The following is an 18,851-nucleotide window of genomic DNA, read 5'->3' as shown; positions in this document are numbered from 1 at the left end:
AAATGTAGCCACCCCCAATTTTTAATGACCCCAATTTTTAAAGCCCTTCATTGGAAGTGGGGTGACTGCAGGAAGGAGAGACTTCATAGAGTCACATTTATTTTGGGCCTACTTAAAATACTGACAGTTGAGAGGATGTTGTGGGGCACCTGTCAAGAAGGGTTGTTAGGGGGAAAAAGCATAAGTGTGAGGAAGGGGGTTTAAGTTTATCACAATCCATCACCAGGAGCGGTGTCCAACAATACAGTTGAGTGGGAAGAGTACGAAGAACACAGACACTCAATTCACAAACTTAAAACAGGAAGAAGACATTACGAGCCAGGCTGAGGGTCAGAAGGGTTTGAAGAGAGGGCCACCTTAAAGCAGTCATCTACTTTTAGCCTGGTTTAAATTAACCCAAGCCAATGAATGATTATTGTAACAGAAATGCTAACCTGGTGTTTCAAGGGCTGGATGCACTTTGTTTAAGCTACATGCTTATTAATAATCCAGGATGGGTCTTTTCCCTTAGCTAATGGTGTAGAGGTGTTTTCCTAGGGTATGGGATGAGCCTGAGGATGCCAGTGCATGTGTGTAGGATAAGGAAGTGTTTTTGCAATAGGTGCAAATGTCTTGAAAGTGACCTCTGTCGTTCTGGAAGATTTCAGAGGCATGACATTGGCTTTGGGGGACTAATACTGCTTTACAGTCTAATCTGTCTGCATGGAGGCCCCCTCATTCCTCCATGTTCAATATTTGCATATTTGTAAATAGAGAAATACTACAAAGAAGCAAATAAATCTACAGTGCACTCTCTCATTGCAATGAAACGAACTTATAAAGGCCATTCCTGGAACATTTGTAATCATATTCTGGCATGCTGATACCTTATTGGAAAGTTTTTTTCAGATTTCCAATTAAACAGATTTCCAGTTAAACTCCAACATTTCTTCAAAAGGGAAGCCCAATCTTCATCTACTTTTTCTTGGGGCTGTAGCATCAAAAATGTTACAAATGATGGTGTATTTTTATGGTTAGGGACATCTGGCTACTTGGAACTAAAGTCCTTGTTGATAAATATTTCAGTTTAGCTCCAGTAAAACAATCTGTCACTATAAACAGCAACTGGTCATGTGTTCATAAATAGGAATCCAAGAACTTTCCCACAATCAAGGACTTTCCTACAGTAAAACCTCCTACAGAACCCCGCCAGAGTGACACAATAGCTTTCTAATCCATCTTTTGTGCAAATACACACACCTTGTGTTATGAACAGTGTTCAATGCTTGTGTTTAACACGGATGAATTTCATTCAAGGGAATCCTGATTCCAAAAACTCCAATGGCTTATGACTGTTATACATGTTCACCTTGTTGGTGCCTCCTTGAACTGTTATATACCTACTGTTTGTCTGCTGAGCTGAGCTAACAGAAGACAAGCCTGGTCTTCTGTGGCATCATCCTTTTTATCAAAAATTTGAGACAGGATCCTTTTCACAACTGAGAAAGTGGCAATGCCCTCCAGTGCCAGGCACTGGGCTGCTGCCCAACTGTCTGCAGAATTTCCTAATGACAAAAAGAGAATCACTGTCCAATATGACACGCTAAAGAAAGAGGCAGAAAGCTTTGTTTGTAAGAACAAACGATATTTTACTTTTTCATGGCTCTTTCCCTCATTAGAGCACTGAAAGATACTGACAAGCACACAATTATTAAAATCATTGAGAGAAAGGGAGAAGATTTTAATGGCATACAAGATGGAGTCTGTGTCTACAAGAGAAAATGCCTTAGAAGTAACTAAAATATGTCTCCAGTGGAGACCCAAAGTGGCTAACAACGTTCTTTCCTTCTCCATTTTATCCACACAACTCTGTAAGGTAGGTATAGCAGAGAGTGATTCGTTTCAAGCCCAGGTGCTAGATTCTAGTCTAACCACTACAACATACTGGTACTTTAATGGATGTTCTAAACTGTAACATGAAAAATGGTATGAGTTTACAAGAGTAACCTAACAAGGAGGTGTGAAGTCTTTTCTGAATACTTTGAAGCTAGGTGGCAGGACTTCAAGAAAGCCAAAAGGACAGACCAGAGGAGATTCTATCCCTACTCTTACACTGTTGTTCACATGTGACCACAACCCAAATTAGGCCTGTTTCATTTCTTCCTCCACATCCTTCCATATCCATGACAGTAATAACTACTTGCATTGCAGAAGACACAGGGAAACTCTGAGACACCCTTGCATGATTTTATTGAATTTGGTTCTTTTGCATCATCAGCAATTTCCCTCAGAGGATTCTCACACCTGGCTCCTAACAGTCTGCACAGGCAAAAATAGGGAATGTGCATGAACCATGTCTACAACAATATTCAGCATCCTGAATGACTCCTTCAGAAATCTTATTGTTTTATGTCTTTGTTCATGTAACTATAGTCTGTCTCTCAAAATGGGACACCTTCCCTTCCCTTTCAGCAACATACACTACATATCCATATGATGTCTAGGTGGGCAACAGAGGATCAGCATGATTAAGGGGTTCATGATCTATGGAACTCTGCATAGCTGATGGGCTTTTGTTCACATTTTGGGAATGTCAGCTTTCCAGTTCTGTAATAAAAGTTTGTAATCCTCATGGCTGTAGGAATAATGCAGTGAATATTTGAAGAACTCTGTAGTCAGAAGACAATAAAAGACAGCTACAAAATATACCTTTTTCTTATGAACTTAAATTGTGGAACCAATATTTTGTACAAGTGTATATACAAAGCTGCTTTTCAGGTATTTTCCAGCCCTCATCTACTAAGACAAAACTTGTGATCAGCTAAAGTGGCTTGGTAGTATAATAGCATTATTGCAGGTTATAGTCAAAGAAATATGACAATTGGTTGTTGTCTAGATGCATTTCGAGTACAAAGAAATTTGTCCACAGAGTGCCAGTTCAGATACTGGCAAGAAGATTTTCAGTAAGGAATCAAACCCTAGACTCTTAGGTTTAAAACAAATTAAGTCTGAATTTACAAGAAATACTGTGTATCATTTATAATAATATAGCCATGTGTATGGAATCAGTGAGCTATCTAGAAATGTCGGCACTTGTGAAGTCTTATGTGAGGCATACTAAGCAGTGCGGTAGCCCTTGCTTCCATCAAACTTAAATTATGGTTCCTCTTCTAGATCTAGATCTTACATCATTTACAGTGCAATCCTAAACCGAGTTACACCTTATAAATTTACTGAAATCATAGCGCTTGGAAGGGTGCAACTCCATTTAGGGTTGTAATAATACTTCCCAATCCATTTAACTGGTCATATCTAAACTGCCCATGGTTTCAGCAGAAGAGGCACTTCAGTTTATCCAGATCTGGGCTACAATCTGATTTATACTTGATTATTCTTTGATGAAGAAAAAAATTACCTGCTCGTAAATTTGACTTTGGAGACTGATGGTGCCCCCACAAAATGTTCAGAATGTGGGAGAAGAGTTATTATGCTTACCATGTATCAAAGCATTCTTCATAATGATCCGTGCTTGCTGAGTCCTCTCCCCTATGATATAGTGGCATACTGCAGCAGCCATTCTCACGTGAGCATCCTCATCAAACAGAGTATTTTTAAGCAAAGGCTGTATTTCCACTGGGATATCTGGGATTTCTGATGTCTTTGCTTCTATTCCTATAACTGAGAAAAATATACACAGTATATTCTGCCTTTTTAAAACTAGCAATATAATTAATTTGAAAACGTTTTTTAAAAATTAAATATTGTCACTGTAAAAGCATTCTGCCATTCTGAAGATTTTAGAAATGTTTACAAATATGCTTTGCAACTCTGGTGGAAGAAGGAAAGCTAATAAATGCAGGAAAAGAGGAAGAAATGTTTAACTGGATTCTGAAAGAGTTTTTCAGTTTCCATATTACCAATTGTATTCTTTTGTCTTAAACCTTAAGTACATATCTGCAGACTACCATACCATGAATGAGGTAGGTATGATCTTTAAAAATTAAGAAATTGCATGATAAATGTCTTACTTAGCTTCAGAAGGCCTATCTGAAATGCAGCATTCTTATAATCTATCAACAGGGAAGAGCTGAAGCTCAATAGTAAAATATATATTTAATAAAAAGATGTGTTTCCAGATTAGGCTTTTAGCATTCCTTGTTGAAAGATCTCAAGTATTATTTTATCTATTGAACTTATCTTGATGCCATTCACAAAATGATAGAACGTGTCTAACTGTTCCAAAGACTTACAGCATTTCAGTCTTTGGAAGAAGGGGCAACAGATTCTCCCCTCCCACCGAAATCCTCCACTTTGCCCCCACCCATAATGTTGTGAGGGCCTGCTGGTATCCGAGAACAAAATTTCAGAAGGTTCGGAGGGATGTAGGGGAAGGGGGAAGCAGTAGAGTCTTGTTCTTCCCTGTGTCGTGACCAGGGCTCCCTGTCGCCTCAGCCTTGGTGCTCCAATCATCTCAGGGACCTTCCTTGGGTCTCAGATATTCTCAACCTGGGTAGTGCCCCAGTGAGCCACTACTAGGGGTTGACTGGCCTTTCAGCAGGCAACCGCCAACTAGCCCTCAGTCTCCCTGACACTTTTATAGCTTTCTTCTCCCCTGCAGCCCCTTTGACCAGGCGCTTCCTGGGCCTCTGCCTTTAAAGCTCTGCTGGTCTTTCCTCTGCTCTTTTGCTCCTGAGAGAAAAGGGCTACTCCTGCTGCTGGGCCGGCTTCCTACCAGATGGGGCTCTGAGACAAGCCCTATCTTTGCTGACCCAGGCCTGGAATAGCTGCTCTCTGGTTCTCCAACCTCCTTGGTGCCGTGGCTTGTCCAGTCCTGCAGGTAGGTGGATTGGGGCAGGGTTGCTGGGGAAGTTGAGGAACTCCAGAGGCCTGAGCCTTATCTACAGATAAATGGATGCACCCCAGCAAGCCCAGAAAAATGACATTGCTAATCTGTACTGAGTTGGATACACTCTGGTCCAGCTCCTAATTGATACAACAATAGGAACTGGTAGATTGGGAGTTAAATATGTCAATAGTTTCCATACCTTTGTAATATAATCTGCTAGTTTAACATTCTACCCATTCTATCTATAAACCTGAATACTTGGATCTTTGACCATGTACACCCCATTTTTAAACATTTGTGCCATGCCACGGAAACATTCATGAAATGACAAACATTTCCTATAGGGGTTTCTTATACCTGGCTCTGAACTTCTTCGTTTGGTTTTCTGGGGCCGCTCAATCACAGCAGATGCACAGGTAATTATGGCATTGATCCGATTCTGAACGTGCACATCTAGGAGGTCTCTCATTAATCCTTCTACAGTTGCTGACAGCCACTGAGGATCTGAGTAGTGAATAGTAAAAGACAGTGAAAAAATAGAAATTGAAGTTATTTATGATAGGGGTCTGATACGTCTTCTGAGACTGTTATTGTTTTTCAGTCACTATTGACAACAAACATGGATGTCACAGTGCAAAACAGCCTTTGATGTGAATGAACCATGACAATGGTCAATGAAATCTGGAACAAGAATACTCACCCAACTTCCAATCAGCCTTCCACTGTTCCAACATAGTTCTACAGATACATAAATCTTGAGACAAATTTCTTTCATACTTTTTAAGCGATGTTTTTTTTCTTGCAAGCACTACAAGGGATTCTTCTTGGCCTAGCTGGGAAAAGTTTTCAATGATTGTGGGTAATGCAGTCCAGTGATTGGCTCCCTTCTGCACCCTATAAGCTAACCCAACAACAAGTATAAGGAAACAAACGTATTAGTAGCAATCCATATTAACTCTTGCCTACAAACATCAGACATGAACAATTTCTCTTCAGCCTTTTCTTAATTATGTTATCCAAATGGCTCTTCCACATGGTTTAACAAGTTATGCTTTGATTCAGAAATGCTATTTACATAGAGTTAATGATAAAAACTATTCTACATGGAGGCACAGAGTGTTTGAGTAAGTTAATTTTGGGTCACAAATCAAATAATGTGGTTGATTTGCCTGTGTTTTTCAAAACTGCATCTAGAACTGATGGAAAGGAGAAGGAAAGAAAGCTTTAAAAATAAATATTTATTATTTGTTTTATCTTATTTTGTAAGCAGTCTGGAACAGCATAAAATAGTCTACATTATATAAATAAAGAATAATAGAATGAATCAATTACAAAGCTGGCCAGACAGATGATTGAGTAGGTCTCCCTCTGAGTGTGAAGTAGAGAACATGAGGCCGTTTCCGCACGGGCAAAATATGACGTCGTCGCAACGGAAAAAGAAGAAGCCAGAGCCGAGAAATGTTCGCACGCCAGAGCGGCGGAGGTAGCGGCGAGTCGCGCCGTCAGCGAAAACGCTTAAACCGGGCGCCAAGACGGTGTATTCAGAAAACGCCATAAACCACTTTTTCTTCCCCATGTGACGCATCGACGCCAAAGACTTCGCTTAACAGCCGCCACGCGAGCTGCTCGTCCAAAATGGAAGGCCGGGCCTCCACGGCTAAGCCAGGCGCGCAGGGCGCAACGTCAGCGTGACGCCGCCTGCGCAGCGCCTGCAGCGAATTTGCCATTTCTGCGGGGCTGCGGATCGCTCCGCGAGTTCACTTCGTCTGTGTGAACGCTTTTTTTGGGATGCGTCGCAATTTGCGACGTCATCGCGTCGCTGCTTTTGGCCGTGCGGAAACGGCCTAACATAAGAAGAACATAAGAAGAGCCTGCGGCATCAGTCCAGTGTTCCATCTAGTCCAGCATTCTGTTTCACACAGTAGCCAATCAGTTTTCCTGGAGGGCAAACAGAGCAATAGAGGCCCTTGCTTCTGCCTCCTAGCACTGCTGTTCAGATGTTTGCTGACTCTAGATATGGAGGCTCCCTAAAATCACCATGGCTAAAAGACATTGATTGACCTCTTCTCCACGAATCTGTCTAATGCTCTTTTAAGGCTATCTACACTTATAACCATCAATACCTCCCAGGCAGTGAATTCCACAATTTAAATTAGGGTTGCCAGTTTCCTGTTGGAAATGGAAAATCCCCTTCCCTCATGAGTGACAGCAGATTTTTTTAAAAAAGGTTGTTAGGCTGATGGTATGATGTCAATTCCAAAAACACCCCAAAAGTGATGTCATAATTCTCAAAGACTCCAGAAACTACATGGTGAAATCATAGAGTTTTTGATAGTTCCTACAGAGGACAAATGGAACTTCTGGCAAAACCAAATAGTTTCTGGTGATTCCTAGAGAAATATATTCCCAACAGCAGCCTCCCTCCCCCCATGTCTCTGTCCCCCTAGTCTCCCACTGACCTGGCAACCATGGTTTAATTATTCATTTGTTCAAGGAAATCTAAATAGAACATAGGTTTTTAGACAAAATAATATAACAACAATTAAAATACAAAAGAAAAAAAGAACATTCAGCACTAAGGAAAAGTAAATATTAAATACATATTTTAAGATTGTGAATTAAAATTACAATTAAAATAGCCACAGAATATATAACTAGGCAGTAGCTGGAATTTTTATTACAACTAAGATAGTTCCATGGGAATGTCAACTGAATGCATGGCAGCTGTGAAAAAGGCAAACTATGCTGGAGATAATTAGGAAAGGAATTGATAATAAAACTGCAAAGATTGTCATGCCCTTATATAAAACAGTGGTGCGACCGCACTTGGAGTACTGTGTTCAGTTCTGGTTGCCACATCTCAAAAAGGATATGTCAGGGAAGCAAAATAAATGTGGTATGCATCTTGTGCACAGATCTTGGTGATCTAAATGACAGCACCTGTCATCCAGGGTCAGTTGGCAAAAGCCTGATGCAACTGAACCAAACCAGTCTGATCCGGTGCTGTGACCTTCACATTGATTGGACAGTGATTGTATATTAGCAGAGCACTATCAGTGCTCAGTGTTTGCTAAGGTTTCTTGTTTACTGCGAGACATGCTGCCGGTTTGTTCCTTGATGTTCACTGTATATAGCTTGCACCTGAAAGTAAAATTCCTTCTTTGAAGTGAAGCTACTGTGTGGTGTGGAGTTATTCGTCTGCCGTGCCAAGCCATCTGCAACTGCGCTTATCTTACTCTGGTAACGCACCTATCCGCAGATAAACCACCTACTCTGTCAGGATATCGGATAGAAAAAGTGCAGAGAAGGGCAACGAAGATGATTGAGGGATTGGAGCACCTTCCCTATGAGGAGAGGCTGCAGCATTTTGGGACTCTTTAGTTTGGAGAGGAGACATCTGAGGGGGGGATATGATTGAAGTCTATAAAATTATGCATGGGGTAGAAAATGTTGACAGAGAGAAATTTTTCTCTCTTTCTCACAATACTAGAACCAGGGGGCATACATTGAAAATGCTAGTGGGAAGAGTAAGGACTAATAAAAGGAAACACTTCTTCACACAACGTGAGATTGGTGTTTGGAATATGCTGCCACAGGAGGTGGTGATGGCCACTAACCTGGATAGCTTTAATAAGGGCTTGGACAGATTTATGGAGGAGAAGTAGATCTATGGCTCCCAATCTTGATCCTCTTTGATCTGAGATTGCAAATTCCCTAGCCAGGTGCTCGGGAGCAGCAGCAGCAGAAGGCCATTGCTTTCACATCCTGCATGTGAGCTCCCAAAGGCACCTGGTGGGCCACTGTGAGTAGCAGAATGCTGGACTAGATGGACTCTGGTCTGATCCAGCAGGCTCTTTCTTATGTTCCTAAGATATATTTGGCAACTGCCAGAGAGATGTGATTTTCATATCCGGACAGAAGATTATGTGATAGTCCTCCAAACAGTTGGGAAAAGTTACAAGAATGAGGGATAACAGAGAAGCTCTTAAACTGTCATAGAATTTGCATGTGAAGAAAAAGTTGTCATGGTATCAGGCACCTCAAGACCATAAGAACAAATTATTTGATCATGCAGTATGTTAGAAAATTTTGCAAAAAGAATAGCAAAAGGTAAAGCATTGAAATAGGCCAGGGAGAAGAAATTGTGATAAAAAGAAGTTGTGAGAGAATATTTCCAGCAAAGAGTCTTGAAGAAATAAAATGAGGTACCATGGAGAGCAAATACATCAGTTACATCAGATGCATCAGTTTTGGATCCCTTCTAGCCTGGCCATGGGATGGAGACCATACCGGTTGCCATCACAGATGAGCTACTGATGCAGCTAGATCGAGGCTGGTCACTGCTGTTGGTGTTATTATATCTCATCACAGCATTTGACACGGTCAGTTATAATCTTTTGGCCCACCGCCTCGCTGATGATGGGATTTGGGGCACAGCCTTGAAATGGTTGGCCTTGTTTCTCCAGGACTGGGATAGCAGGTGGCACATGGGGGTGGGGAATGTCCCAGAGGAATCCACTTGTTTGTGGAGTACCATAAGGGGGCTATCATCTCCCTAGTGTTGTTTAACATCTACATGTTCCATCTTGGGGAAAAGGAGGTCCTATGACTGGGTTGGGACAGTCTGATGGAGGATTTCCAGCTGTCAAGATTTAGTGATGCAGCATTACATCCAGCTGCATCTGTGAAGAGCTTAGGTGTGATTCTGATGTCCTCACCTTCTATGGAGGCCCAGGACACCAATATGGCAAGGATAATCTTTTATCATCTTCGATAGCTGGACAGCTGGCCCTCTACTTATCTCGCCATGACCTAACCACAGTGATCCATTTAACAGTCACTTCCAGGCTAGACTACTATAACTCACTCTTTATGGGGTTGCCCTTGAGACTGACTTGGAAACTAACATTGGTTCAGAATGCGGTAGCTAGACTCCTCACCCATGCATCGGTAAGAAAGCATATAACACCTGTGCTTCAGCAGCTCCACTGGCTACCAGTGGAATCCAGAATCAGGGTCAATGTTTGGGTTATAACCTTCAGGACCCTGAGAGGTCCAGAACCATTTTATCTGCAGAACCACATTACCAAATGCAGTCCATAGAGGATGCTTCGGTCTTCTGGACAAAATCTTCTGGTGGTCCCTGGCCCCAGGGACATGTGATTGGTCTCGAAGCAAGGCAGTGCTTTTTCTGCCCTGGCTCCAGCCTAGTGGAACCCTCTGTCAGCTGACACCAGAGCTCTGTGGGATCTTAAACAGTTCCACAGGGCCTGTTAAAGAGAGATGTTCCACCAGGCCTTTCGTTGAGGCCACTCATGTTTCCCAATGTCACCTGGTTGACCTCCTTACAGTCCACAATCACAATGCTTTTTGCATGCCCCCTCCCTTGACTTAGCCCATGCTTGGACAACCAATGAGAGTTTACATTCAAGCTGGGCCAGGCGTTCTTTTATAGATTAAATCTGCTGCCATCTTAGGTTTTTTAAGGATAACTGTGTTCAGTGTATTTTTATGTATTAGTTAACTGTTTATAAAAACAGGAAGAGCAGGATATAAATTTAATAAAATAATAAAAAGTGCACTGGCCTAGGACTGTAACTCAGAAACCTATGGCTATACTTTCCTGTTCTGTGAAAATGAACATTTGTTACTACTAGAATCCTAAGGACACAAATAGAAGTAAATCATGATACTTAGTTCCAATAGTTTTTTTCAGGATTAGAGTGTTAAAAGTAATATTACTAGTTGAAAAATATTGTTGTGCTCTGTTCAGCTTTTCTTCCCTTACTTGACTTTTTGGGTGGCCTGAAACTCCAAAGCTCTGGTGGTCTTGGGTACTGTGGTTGGAGGTGTTTACAGAATTCATCACGATTATCCATAACAATGTGACCCTTTTTCATCTCTTGATGGACAATATTAGCCATCCCTAAATATACAAACAGGAAAAAGTAGATAGAAAACAGCATTATCAGTTTAGTGTCTGGTGCCCAAAATAGCATATAAACCTAAACAAACTGACAGCAAACTATTTCTCCTAATGTTTATAGACCTAGGCATGCAGAAAAAAGTGACAGCTTATGTATAGGTTGTTTGCCAGCTCTAAGAATGCATTACAATGTGACTGTATGAATAGCTTATAATTTAGTCCCACTAAGACATCTCCCCATCCCCCAAATAAAACTTTAAGTAAATGTATAATGCTTGTCTTCTTTTTCATTGCGCAACATTTGATTCATCATGTTTGAGTGCCAGCTAATCTTTGACCTAAGAAAAAATATTGGGAAAACCTATCCCTATTTAAGGCTATGCCTAAAAAGAATTATTGAAGTTCCAGATTTCCTTACCAAAATAAAGCTCTTGTTCAAAAACATTCTGGGTGGCATAGGCGTATTTTCCAACTCGGGAATTCAGCCTCTTCCTATGCTTAATAGGAGTCAGCAGTTTGGAACTGAGCGGTGGTATTTCACTCGTACGGTTGTCCCCAATTGGGTCATCTTCCACACTTGAGTGGGAAGATGTTATCCTGTAAAATGAGAAATATGCTTGCAGTTTAGTAGCTGGTTGTTAGGCAATGTTGAAACAGGGCTGTGACACCATTTGGGACGATATGGTTGATGACTGCAAGGGGATCCTTTATTGGAATCTTAGCAAACAGGGAGACCACATCAAAGCTGATGAGTCTGTCATTGGGCTTGAGTTCGAGGGTGCTGCTTTTGTTGATTAAATGAGCTGAGTCTTTGCTCAGTTTTCATAACTACTGTGGGATTGTCCTTGTCTACTAGAATTATGATGGTGTCCAGATCTGAATTGAGGGTCTTAATGGCACTTCTTTCTTTCTGTGTTATGTTCTGTGTTATGGTGGGAAGTTTTGCTTTTTGTAGGATCCTTGCCATTTCCCCTCTTACTTCCAGTGGGTCATCCATCTACTTTCAATGGGACAATAATTTCTATGAACAGATAGATGGGGGTGGCCATGGGAAGCCCCTTCAGCTGCTTTATAATTAATTTTTACATGGAACACTTTGAAAAACAAGCCATAGGAACAGCATCTTAAAAACCCACTGTATGGTTCAATCTGTGGATGATACATTCATAATTTGGAACCATAGCAAGAAATAATTGATGGAATTTCTGGATCACCTTAACAAATATTTATTCAGCCATATAACAAAAATATGTAAACAGTTCAACAAGGTGATTCGTATATATTTTGGAAACTTGTATAATTCTTGTCAGTGTTAAGTACAGTCACTTGTCTTGGACATATGCTGATAAGTGTCTGTCTTGAGCATAGTCTGTGTTAGGAAAAATATGTACACACAGGCATAATAAAATGCCAGTGAGGCAGGAGATAGCCAATATGCATGCACGCACGCACGCACGCACGCACACACACACACACTCTATTCTTAAGTATATTCCATTATCAGGTTCCCTCAGGGTCCTCAGGAGAGCACAGTCAGGCATCAGGTGACAGTAGAAGAGAGCAAAGGTAAGCCAGCTAGAAGGTAAGACAGTAGAAGAGTAGTTAGACTGTTTCATTGTGATATGATCGATATTTATTTCGTTGATAGTATATTCCTTGATGTTTGTTGCCTATTATTATGGTTATAGTATTGATATTGCAGCTGTTGTTCACCGCCCTGAGCCCTTTGGGGAGGGCGGTATACAAATCGAACGAACGAACAAACGAACGAATGAACAATATCCACCCAAACATTCCATTCACCATGAAAAAAGAAAAAGGAAAACTGCCATTTCTTGAGGTCACAGTCATCTGCAAAACAAATCAAAAATTGTGCCGCACAGTCTCTAATAAACTGACCTATACAGCCCAATATCTACATAAAAACTCCATTCACCACCCATGACAAAAGGGGGCATAATCAAAACTCTGGTGGACTGTTCTAAACAGATCTACAACCTCACCTTCTCATTGATGAACTGAATTACATAGACTCTGCAAGCAAATGGCTACTGCACAACAAAAATCAGAAAACCTATAAAACCAAGAGAAAAACCCAGGACTGAGGGAAAACAGCCCTCCACAGGGAAGATATTTCTACCATACATCAAGTAGATCACCGTTTGAATGGTAAAACTGATGGCAAATTGAAGCTTCAAGCAGTCTTCAGACAAACCAGAAATATACAACAAATGCTACAGTCAGCAACGAGAGATCCCCTTACCTTTGCAGGAGTTTATTGCATACCATGCAGCTGTGGACAAGTATACATAGGAACTGCAAAATGCAGCATTCTGACAAGAATTAAAGAACATGAAAGGCACTGCCAACTAATCCATCTTAGAAATCAGCAGTAGCCTAACATGCTGGACATAGGATCTTATTTGAAGACACAGAAATTCTTAATAACTTCAACTGACAACCTAGGGAAGCCACTGAAATCCACAAACACTGGGACAGTTTCACCAAAAAGGAGAGGTTTGAAAATCAACAAAACCTGGCTACCAGTACTAAAAAACATCAAAACTGAAAAACCAGAGACATTCAAAGGCAACTGCAAATGAACTCCACCCAGACACATGCTAATGCAATGCAAAGCAGTGCAAATGCAAAAGCAATTGTGAATGTGATTGCAAATGCAACACCAAATGAAACCATAAATGAACCCAGCTCAGACACGTGCAAATGTGCCTCACCCCACTGTTAGGTGGACAAAATATATACCCCACCACACAATCACTTCACATAGTGCCAGAGAGAGAGAGAGATATGTCTCTGAAGATGCCAGCCATAGATGTAGGCCAAACATTAGGAGCAAAAGCTATCAGACAATGGCAACAAAGCCTGGAAAACCCACAACAGCCAAATTCTTTACTGATTCAAATCCTGGTAGTAGTTCATCGTGTCCCATTCACCTCCACCATTCAAACAGGCTATTTAGAATGGGTGCCAGAGGAAAGTTTGTAAATTACTAATTTCTGGGGAGTGTGCAAATGTGGTAAGCCATCCCCTTGGTAACCAGTCACTGGGTAGCAAGTGATGCAGATACTAGGTGGAACCTTAGAAAGCCAATGTGGGAAGGTAAACTGGGAGCACTAGCCCTGTCAATGGTGGCAGACAGTTGGGGGCAGTGACACCAGAAGAGGGAAAGAAAACCCTTCCCAAGGTCAGGCAGGCCAGGAGAGTGGTACATTGCCAGGGTACCACTGGTGCCCAGATGCCTCAGAGGTCTGGTTCCTACAGGTCAGCAGAGCTATTATGCCATGGAGAAAAACTATTCTTAAGAGTAGGGCTGTTGACCAATTAATTATTAACCAAACAACGCACAGCCTACCAGTTATGTATGGCAGCCCACCAGATAGGACTGCCAACTCTTGAAATCATGAATTCTGATAACTGGCTGAGATTAGGGGGCAGCCTGTAGAGTGGTTCCAGGGATGGAACAGGTGGTTTGTCTTTCAAACTGTTCAATGCACTTTGAGATCTAGTAAGAGAATTTCCTATTATAATCAGTGATATGCTTATTAAATTTGCATTGTGTCGATTCTTTTAGTCAGAATACGAAGGCCAATATTTGATGAACAAGTCTTACAGGGCCTCAGTATGCAATTATAATATGTGCACAGGTTGTCAAAACAGAGTACAGCTAAGCCATTGGAAGTAGAAGGGCGTAACTCTGTTTAGGATTGTACTGTTAATCCATAATCCTGTGCAAATTTACTTGTGATTTGTGGGTGGGTGATTTGTGAGAGATGATGCTGACATTTTGTTTGGTAAATGTTTTGCTGGGGGTGATTTGTGAGAGATTTATTTTTTTATTTTTTTATTTATATTTTTGACTTATTGGCCGCCCTCTCCCCCGAAGGGCTCAGGGCGGCTTACAACATAATAAAACAATAGTCCATTGCCTAGAACCATTATTATTAAGATCAGACAAAGAAATAATCTAAAACTAGAATAAGATCCGCAACAGTTTGGATGGCGATAAAATCCCACCCCCACCCCAAGCCCACCGGAGGCCGGGACAATATAACCACACTCAGCCCGGCTGGCCAAATGCCTGGCGGAACAGGTCCGTTTTGCAGGCCCTGCAGAAACTCATTAAGTCCCGCAGGGCCCTGGTCTCTTTAGGGAGCCTGTTCCACCAGAGGGGGGGCCAAGACTGTAAAGGCCCTGGTCCTAGTGGAGGCCAGCCGGACGTGTTTTGGGCCAGGGACCACTAATAGGCACTTCTCCGAAGATCAGAGGGTCCTAACAGGGCAATATTGGGAGATGCGGTCCCTCAAGTTTACATGCTTAATACCCACTTGCACTGGCTTGGAACTGTTTCTCGGGCTAATAACCTACCTCATAGGGTTGGTGTGAGGACAAAATTAGGAAAGAGAATTGGTGGGGAAAGAACCATGAATGTTTTGCCTGGTGTGGGAGGTGTTTTGTGAGCTGGTGCAAAAAATCATTGTTTGGTCATGGTGGGGGAGGGTGGCCGCCCATATGGGGCAGGGGGTGCCAAACTCAGGTTTTGTCTCCAGGCTCCAGTTTGCCTAGATATGCTTCTGTCCAAAGGGGTTCTCCTCAGCATGGGAAGCCTGAAAACAAAAAACAAACCCTGGCCAGCCAAACTCCACACACACACACACCGGGGATAATGGACATATGCCACACAAAAAATCTGAGACTGGCTTCATCAGCATGCTGGGAGGTCAGTGGACTATATTTAGCTCCGCCAGAACTCCCCTAGCCACCCATCACATCTTTCTGTGCTGGTGAGGCTGGGGGATGGTGGGGTCAGGTGCTGTGGAGTTGTGCAGCACCTGCCTGTCCACACATCTCCCATCTCCTCCAGCACATTTGCCCCTTGCGCTAGTAGGGTAGACACCCCATGTACATAGGTAAAGGGGGGTTCTCGGGTTTGAACCCCCCCCATTCATGTCCGAAGCTCCGCCCCCCCGTTTGTGGGCTTTTAAAACATTTTAGTTCTTTTTTGGTATTTGGCCTGCAGGGTGCGCATTGTCAGCTAGTGGCACCAAACTTTCAGGGATTTAGTTTGGGGGACTTCTCCTGTAGGATACTACCTGGGTTTGTGGAGGTTTGGTTCAGGGGGTCCAAAGTTATGGACTCTCAAAGGGGGTGCTCTCCATCCTCCATTGTTTCCAATGGGAGCTAATAGAAGATGGGGGCTACACTTTTGAGGGTCCATAACTTTGGACCCCCTGAACCAAACTTCACCAAACCTGGGATGTACTATCAGGAGTGTCTCTTATTGATACCAGCCATGTTTTGTGAAGTTTGGTCCAGGGAGTCCAAAGCTATGTACTCCCAAAGGGGGTGCCCCATCCCCCATTGTTTCCAATGGGAGCTAATAGGAGATGGGGGCTACACCTTTGAGGGTCCATAATTTTGGACCCCCTGAACCAAACTTCACCAAACCTGGGTGGTTTCATTAGGAGAGACTCCTAAAGATACCCATACAGTTTGGTGCTTCTAGCTTAACAATTGCACCCCTGACACCAGGCACCCCCCAAATTTCCCGATTCTCCTTTTAAATCCACCCCCTTCGACATGGATTTAAAGGGAGAATCTGAGGTCCTCAGTTTAGAAGAAGAGTTTGGATTTAACCCCCCCCCCCTAAATTTATCTCCTGTAGGAGACTCAAAGGGGCTTACAATCTCCTTGCCCTTGCTCCCTCACAACAAATACCCTGTGAGGTGGGTGGGGCTGAGAGAGCTCCGAAAAGCTGTGTGAATAGCCCAAAGTCACCCAGCTGGCGTGTGTGGGAGTGCACAGGCTAATCTGAATTCCCCAGATAAGCCTCCACAGCTCAAGTGGCAGAGCAGGGAATCAAACCCGGTTCCTCCAGATTAGAATGCACTTGCTCTTAACCACTACGCCACATTGAAAGTGATGCTGTTTCAGGGTGGGGGATGGTCTATCTTCATCACTTTCAATGTTGTTTAACTAGGGACCCCAGATTCTCCCTTTAAGGTGGATTTAAAAGGAGAATTTGGGCTCTCTAGTTTGAACACCATTGAAAGTGATGCTGTTTGGGGGTGGATTCCAGCATCACAGCGGCTGCCCCAGGCGGGGGGGGGGGGGTTGCACCAGGCTCCATTTCCCTCTATGCCTCTGCCCAGAGGGGAGGGGCAGGAGAGGGCAGGGCAGGGGAGTCTGCCATCCCCAACCTCGGAGAGCTGCTTTTATAAGCGCTAGGCCAGGGGTGGGGCTTGGGTAGGCGTGGCCATGCCCTAGGGGCAGGTGGGAGTGTGGCCCCACTCCCAAACCCCCCCATAAAAAAATCTATACCTGCGTCCCTGAGACAACCCCTCTGGATTGGGCTGGCCATGTTTTACCATCAGCACCAGCAATGCAGTAGTGTAAAAAAAATGGGATTGTTTGATATTACTCATTTTCTACAAAGAAAATCAACAATAGAAAGGCTGTGTAAATGCACCCTTGGAAATTTTCTGTAGCCCCTTATCCAACATAATATTTTTGAATGCAGGAGAACTGCAGGATCCCTTGATTAACACACAAGAGACCCAGGTCCATATAGGTCAACCTATTTCCAGGGAACAAAATAATAAACTCCATATATTTCGAGCTCAAAGCATATGGTGTTTCTTTATGGAGACCAATGCACAGAAGAGATACCATTTGCCCACCTGCCTGGAAGAAGCAAGGCAGATAGAACTAGTGAACCTGATACTTAATAGTAATATTAAGTTCTTCCTGAGTTTCTGATGGAGAAGTGAGTGCCACAATGCCATCAGCAACGTAAAAGGAATGTTTCAGAACAATGTGACACGGCTTTACTCTATGTTATCACAAAAAGCCATGCTTTCTCCTTTATCTGTAAATGGAAATGGGGTAAACAAATAGCAGATCTAAATTTTAAAAAGTAAATGGTACTAATTATAATGCCAGTGATCCCAAGCACAGTTAAATGACCTAAAATCCCAGCTGATTGGTTTCCAAGAAATGCAGTGAGTGTTAGAGCATAATGCACCCTCCCATTCCAGTCAACAAGTGTTGTTCCTTACCTATAGTAGACAGGGAGAGGTGTCTCTGGTATCATTTCTTCAGACCTTTGAACAACCACTCCATCTTCATCTTTCTTGATTTCATCCAATAACTTCACATCATTTTCAGAAGGAAGCACATATCTTATTCTGTCCCAGTCATATTTTTGTTTTTTGAAACCTTTTGGCTCACCCTGAACCCATCCTCCCCAGCCAGACTGACTGTTCACAATCCATTGAGCTGTAGCCTTGTTCAGCTTTCTCAGTAGACTTTTTTCCCATCCCAAGTCCTCATCCTCTGGCTTTTGGAGCGTGACGCCCTGGGGTGCTCTTTTTGACCCTCCTTTAGCCATCCTTTGCGCTCCCAACATGTCATAAGGTTCCGTCAGGAACGTCTGTGAAGGAGAATCACAAGGAGGAAGAGAAACAGGAGGGATGGGTACCAGCAGAGATGGCGCTGCAAGGGTGCTTTCCTCCTTGGCCTTCCAGATATAGTCTTCCAAGCAGAAAGGAATGTTGTCAGTAGTATGCTTGGGAGTCATAATGTCTGTTTGAACCAAGGGAGGCAGTTCCTTCAAAGGTTTGAGCTTACTTGTCTGTCTTGGCTTCTTAGTAGTGATTTCTTTGTGAATTATGTCAGAATAATCATATATGTGCTTCTGATCACATTCTTTGTAAGATAGAGTTGCTGGCCCTCTGTGCTTTATCACCTCTTTGGAAAACTGAAAGTCCTTGGCTATTCTTTTGAGGCATCCTTTCTGGTATTGTGCATAGTGCCTCATGGAATGATATGTTTCTTTTTGGTACATTGCAGGCACTTCTGCTCTCAATTTGGATACCAGGTCATGGTGAGATAGCAAGTGCTTTTTATCAGCCAGACTAGACTCATGAGGGAAGGGATTTTTACTCTTGTAAAAAGTAGGTATCTCCATCTTTTCAAGACTAGCGAAACTCCCAAACAATAATTAACATTTGTAAAATATTAAATTTCAGTTTAAGGAGCTGTGTAACTAAACTGAATTTTTGCTGTTCTCTAAGGAGATTC

General features: G+C 42.6%; 1 protein-coding gene across 1 annotated transcript in view; it reads right to left on the bottom strand.

Annotated features, from left to right (window-relative positions):
- HEATR4 (HEAT repeat containing 4) overlaps positions 1-18,615 on the bottom strand; it is a 25,161-nt gene extending 6,546 nt beyond the window's left edge. The window contains exons 1-7 of the mRNA XM_048500206.1: positions 17,828-18,615; positions 11,170-11,348; positions 10,614-10,751; positions 5,526-5,726; positions 5,183-5,329; positions 3,475-3,657; positions 1,384-1,544 (exon numbers count right to left, since the gene is read on the bottom strand). Of these exons, the coding sequence (XP_048356163.1) occupies positions 1,384-1,544; positions 3,475-3,657; positions 5,183-5,329; positions 5,526-5,726; positions 10,614-10,751; positions 11,170-11,348; positions 17,828-18,615 (1,797 nt within the window). The remainder of the gene's footprint in view (positions 1-1,383; positions 1,545-3,474; positions 3,658-5,182; positions 5,330-5,525; positions 5,727-10,613; positions 10,752-11,169; positions 11,349-17,827) is intronic.
- Positions 18,616-18,851: the final 236 nt, after the last annotated feature.

Source organism: Sphaerodactylus townsendi, linkage group LG06, assembly GCF_021028975.2.
Source record: "Sphaerodactylus townsendi isolate TG3544 linkage group LG06, MPM_Stown_v2.3, whole genome shotgun sequence".
NCBI classification, from domain to species: domain Eukaryota; kingdom Metazoa; phylum Chordata; class Lepidosauria; order Squamata; family Sphaerodactylidae; genus Sphaerodactylus; species Sphaerodactylus townsendi.
Note: the sequence above shows the minus strand (reverse complement) of the source record. Positions and strands in the feature narration are given on the sequence as shown.